A 5,192-nucleotide genomic window follows, 5' to 3' on the forward strand; every position below is an offset into this window, starting at 1 on the left:
TTATAAACCAGAAATGGTCAATCATGATCTTGCTAGGAAATCAACAATTTTAGGAATCAAACCAAGAGGATCAAGAGGAGATGTTCTTGTTGATTATCCATGATTATATAGCCCAAAATTAGAGGATAATATATCTTAATTAACCCTTAATAAGCCCTTAAGAGCATAATTAAGCTATCTACTATGGCCTAAATCTTCCTTCTAACAGTCAAAGCATCACCAAGTAAAAAAAGAGATCATAATATTAATATTATAATAAAATTCAAATTGGAAACATAGCAAGAAACTTCTTTGTTCTTTGTATACTATCAGCATAATATCAAAATCAATAAGAAAAGATCAGAAGATAGTGATTCATATCAATAATATTATTTTGTCCCATATCTCCTCCAAACTGTAAAGATCCTATACAAGCTTTTATTAGCCATATCACACGTTAACATGTATATATAAACACTACTAGTCACCCCTTCTTCAAAGTTATCAACCACAAGAGTGTGCATCTTCCTACCTATATACCAATCGATCGAATTGTCGTGTTTTTCTTCTTTACCATACATTGTTTTCTTAAAGTTGTAGTCGTCGAGTATGGCTATCGATACTCAATTTCATGTCCTAGCCGTTGATGATAGCAACATTGATAGAATGCTCATTCAAAGGCTCCTTACCACATCCTCTTTCCAAGGTTAGTTACTTGTAATTTGCATTCTTTTTGTCAAATTCAATCCTTCGAAAATGGGTTGAGATTCTCTCTAGCAACTAGATGGTCCGTACATTTAAAAAAAATTCAAACGAATTTTGAGTTATTTTATTTTGAAATACAAGTATTCCTATGCATCAATTATTTACTCGATTTTAGTTAAAATTAAATTTCGCCTACATTAATTATTACCATTGTTTAATTTTATGTCAAAAATTGTACGTACCATTTAATTTAAAACCCTATAAAAGTATGGTAAAATACTAAAATGTCAAGTTACTCTTGTTGTTTGCATGCAGTAACCGCAGTGGATTCAGGCACCAAAGCATTAGAGTTGTTGGGTTTGCAAGGAAATGTACGTTACAACGAACAAATACTCCCTAATTTATTTATTTTTTTAACTAATTATAAATTTTATGTTATTGTAATTAATTTTAATTGTGGTTGATTTTGACTAGGAATTGCAGGTGAATTTGATAATCACTGATTATTGTATGCCTGGAATGACTGGATATGATCTCCTTAGGAAAATCAAGGTGAATATTGAAGATTTTTATAATCCTTTTGCATGATTTTATTTTCTTGATATACTTAAGTTGATTGTAATATATATTTTTGATTTGATTTTGTAGGAGTCTGAAAATCTTAAAGATATTCCAGTGGTGATTATGTCCTCTGAAAATATTCCGGATAGAATAAATAGGTAATGTATAGACATGTACACTTTCATTTCCTTTCCAAGAAATACCACTAAAAAAAAAAAAAAAAAAAAAAAAAGGAGATTTTTTTTTATTCGCCAAAATAATTTATTTATCACACCAAATAATTTCTTAACTTCTAATTGTGCGTTAGCACGAAAATCGACTAATAATGTATGGTGCAGGTGCTTAGAGGAGGGTGCAAATGAATTTTTCCTAAAGCCGGTTAGGTCATCAGATGTCGATAAGCTAAAACCACACTTAATGAGGAACAAATCAAGGGACCAATATTCACTAGACAACCAGAAATCAAACTATAAGACTCAAGAGGAGCAAATCAAAGGTTCAATATTTATTGGACAACAAGATATCAAACTATGAAGAAGAAGTTTTTTATTTAGAACAATATCAAGATCATGATTATGTCATGTCCTTTTCAAGAAAAAATTACATGATGTACTTGTTATTGAAATTCATAATATCTAACCTTTAGTATTATTATAGAATCAATTTTCATTATATTCTTTGTTTGGTTTATTATATTTTTATTTTAAAAAAATGTATTATATTTTTAAATAAAAATGTATTATATTTTTACTAGCGATGACAAGAACAGATCAAGTACATAGGAACAAAAGGATGTACTCCATATAATGAAATTAATCAAATTAACATTGAAATAATTCATGCTTAAACATTTTCTGTATGTAATTGAGCAATTTAATTTAAAATTAAAAACTTACATAATTTTGATGACAAATTTGTCTAAGGATACAAAATTTACATGTTCACAGCTACATATAAAACAAATAACCTTTTTTTTTTTTTTTCCAACAACAAATATGTATAACATTTCTATGTTAGTACAACAATCGTATGATTTATGTTTTAAAGATGGCTATTTTGCCTATTGATAAACTCCCAAAAAAAATTGCATGTTGATAAGGAAATTTTATCTTTTCATTTCACCCAACAAAAAAAAAAACAAATTCTAAAAAAGGAAATTATAAGCAATGTAGAAGTTTTCTTTGCATTACAATGTACAAACGCAATTCATGTTAGTTCTTGGCATTGCTTTTCTTCAAGGGTTACAAATTTACAATGAACCTTTTCTTCAAAAAAAAAATAAAAAAAATAAAAAAATGGTTACAATGAACCTCGAAGGATAATTCAAATTTATAATCTATAAATTTTTCTATAGGGTAAGAAAGATTTTCCAAGATATATTATGACCCCCACAATATTTTATGGTTTGACATGCTTACACAAATTAAAAACCAAGTATTTTCTAGTCAAAATCATAATAAGCATACTGCGTACTAGTTATGACTTCTTCCATAATAGTTTGATTACAAATAAATAATAATGATAGTTTAGTGAAGATAAGATTTTGTCTCCAATTATAAAGCAATGTTGTAAGTCAAAGGGCATAGTTTGTTTCGTGGTACCATCGTTTTATGTGACCTATCAAAGACCTACAAATTTCGTGACCCTTTTATAACACTAAAATATTGCTATTAGTCATCCTATGAATGAAGAGGCAAATATAATTATATAAAACACCTCATAATAATCATAATAATGTAATATACTTAACATCAAAAATATAATAATCCTAGTTATAAGTATAAGTATAGGGCAATTTTATACATAAGGTTGTGCTTTGGCCTCCGATCTTCATGGAAGATCAATTTTTATTATTATTATTTTTATTTAATTTTTTAATTATTTAATAGAAAAGTTTTAATATTGTGAGATTAAGTTAAGAAATGTACGTAATTGACAATAACACTTGACTGCTAATAACATATTAGTTACACTTAATTTCTTGTATAAAATGCAATGAAAATTCATGATATTAATATAACAAATAATAATTCGGCATTGCAAAGCCAACAAATACTTGAATCAGCTAGTAAGGGATTGATTTTAGCTTTGAATCAGCTAGTAAGGGATTGATTTAGCTTAATTAAGGTTTTTTAAATTCAAGACTTGGAATGCTAATGCATTTGTAGGAAAGTTTTTGCCCCAGTTGAGGCTTGACTTAGCTCAAAATCAAATTAGTTGGAATCTAATAGGATTTTGATTACCAGTTATACTTATATAAAATAAATTAAAAATAAAAAAGTCATGATTGGTAGACTATGTATAGAGTATTATCAATACATAGTTTATACCATAGATCAACTTACCCTTATTTTAATACTCGCCTTCTCATTTACATACCAATTAAGTGTGTTTAATTCCATAATATAAGAGATAGTGAGATAAATTTGTTTTTTTTAAAAAAAAAAAAATTTCTAATAATTACAATCATGAAAAGACAATATTGAATGTGAAATTAGCTATAATTATAGTTAGAATATGACACTTGACTTCCTAACATTAACATATTAGTGTTGTGCTTGTCGTAGCATCTGAGAGGAATCGCGGTTAAAATGGTCTGGAAAAATTGACAAGAATAATCCAACTTTGCTCTATTCGCCCAAAATAATTCCAACTTTCAATTATTTTTTAATAATCCGAACTTTAATGTGAGTTTGCTTCTAATGGACCCAACTGGTTAAATAACTTGTTTTCACAAGTCACATGACACGTGTCAGCATGTGACTGGTTCAAAAAAAATTAAACAAAATTTAAGGATAAAAACAATTAAAAATTAATTATTAAGAAAATAAAACCACTGCACCACCCCTCTTTCGACCAGCCATACCTCACTTCTCGCCGCCACCCCTGCCGGCGACCGGCCACACCAGCGACCAGCCTCCCCAACCTCCAACGCCAGCGACCAGCCTCCCCAACCTCCAACGCCGGCAGAGATCCATTTCCACCCTTTTCCCTTTACCCGAACCTCTCCTATCGACCTATCCTCGCTGCGCGACCACCCAACCAACCCCTAACCCCTTAATACCCACCATGAATAGCTCCCCTCGAGCTGCGATGCTGTGCGTGGAGCCGTGGATGCTGGTGCGAGGGATGCTAAGCTGCGAAGATGATACTCGGTGTGTGCGTGGCTGCTGCGACGGTGATGATTTAGAAACAAATCGGTGCGTTGGAAAGGGAGATTGAGCAGCGGGCCAGCGGCAATGGCCGTGGGCGTAGGGTATGGGGAAAGTGAGGGTGGCCGGCGACGGTGGAAACTGGAAATGGTGAAGTTGGGTGCGGCGTGGCCGGTCGTCAGGGCGGGGGATGGCTCGAGTTGCTGCTGCTGGTAGTGGAGATTGATTTTTTATAGAAATTACTTATTTTTTTGTAATTATTTTTTAAAAAATTTAGTTTTAAAATTGTTAGTTAGATGTTAATTAATAATTAATTATTTTCTTTAAAAAAATTAAAATTAAAATTTATTTTTGACTAATCAGTTTGTGACACATATAATTAAATCTATTTTTAAAAAAATTTACCTATTCAATAGGTTAAAGGTCACTTGGGACCATTAGAAGCAAAATCACATTAAAGTTCGGATTATTTAAAAATAAGGAAAAATTGCTCCTATTAATCTGAACTTTGCCTCATCCGCCGAAATTAATACGAACTTTGGATTATTATCTATCACTCCCAACTTTAGGGGGTATTAATTTCTATTGCACCCAATTTACCTGAAACCGGTTAATAAGGTTAACATTTGTGAATTAAATTTTTTTGCACACGTGCCAATATGTAATTGGTTGGAAAAGAAAAGAAAATAAATAAAAAAAAAGAAAAATGAAAACAAAAAAAAAATTAATTTCCTAAAACTAATCCAGCACTTGCCCCACCTCCACCACCGCACCACCACCACCAGCGCACACTCT

General features: G+C 30.9%; 1 protein-coding gene across 1 annotated transcript; it reads left to right on the forward strand.

Annotated features, from left to right (window-relative positions):
• Nucleotides 1-296: 296 nt before the first annotated feature.
• Nucleotides 297-1,878, forward strand: LOC110717229 (two-component response regulator ORR9-like). The gene is made up of 5 exons (XM_021895885.1): nucleotides 297-685; nucleotides 1,000-1,055; nucleotides 1,159-1,236; nucleotides 1,333-1,403; nucleotides 1,584-1,878. Exons 1-5 carry the CDS (start codon nucleotides 589-591, stop codon nucleotides 1,777-1,779), a joined length of 498 nt encoding a protein of 165 aa, XP_021751577.1. The 5' UTR covers nucleotides 297-588; the 3' UTR covers nucleotides 1,780-1,878.
• Nucleotides 1,879-5,192: the final 3,314 nt, after the last annotated feature.

The sequence above is a fragment of the Chenopodium quinoa genome, unplaced genomic scaffold (assembly GCF_001683475.1).
Source record: "Chenopodium quinoa cultivar QQ74 unplaced genomic scaffold, ASM168347v1, whole genome shotgun sequence".
Taxonomy (NCBI): domain Eukaryota; kingdom Viridiplantae; phylum Streptophyta; class Magnoliopsida; order Caryophyllales; family Amaranthaceae; genus Chenopodium; species Chenopodium quinoa.

Bases quoted from the DNA above. Each gene is read 5' to 3' on its own strand.
- LOC110717229 (XM_021895885.1), top strand. From the start codon at position 589: ATGGCTATCGATACTCAATTTCATGTCCTAGCCGTTGATGATAGCAAC. The intron at 1,237-1,332 runs GTGAATATTGAA...TTGATTTTGTAG, and splicing joins ATCTCCTTAGGAAAATCAAG to GAGTCTGAAAATCTTAAAGA. The intron at 1,404-1,583 runs GTAATGTATAGA...TGTATGGTGCAG, and splicing joins ATTCCGGATAGAATAAATAG to GTGCTTAGAGGAGGGTGCAA.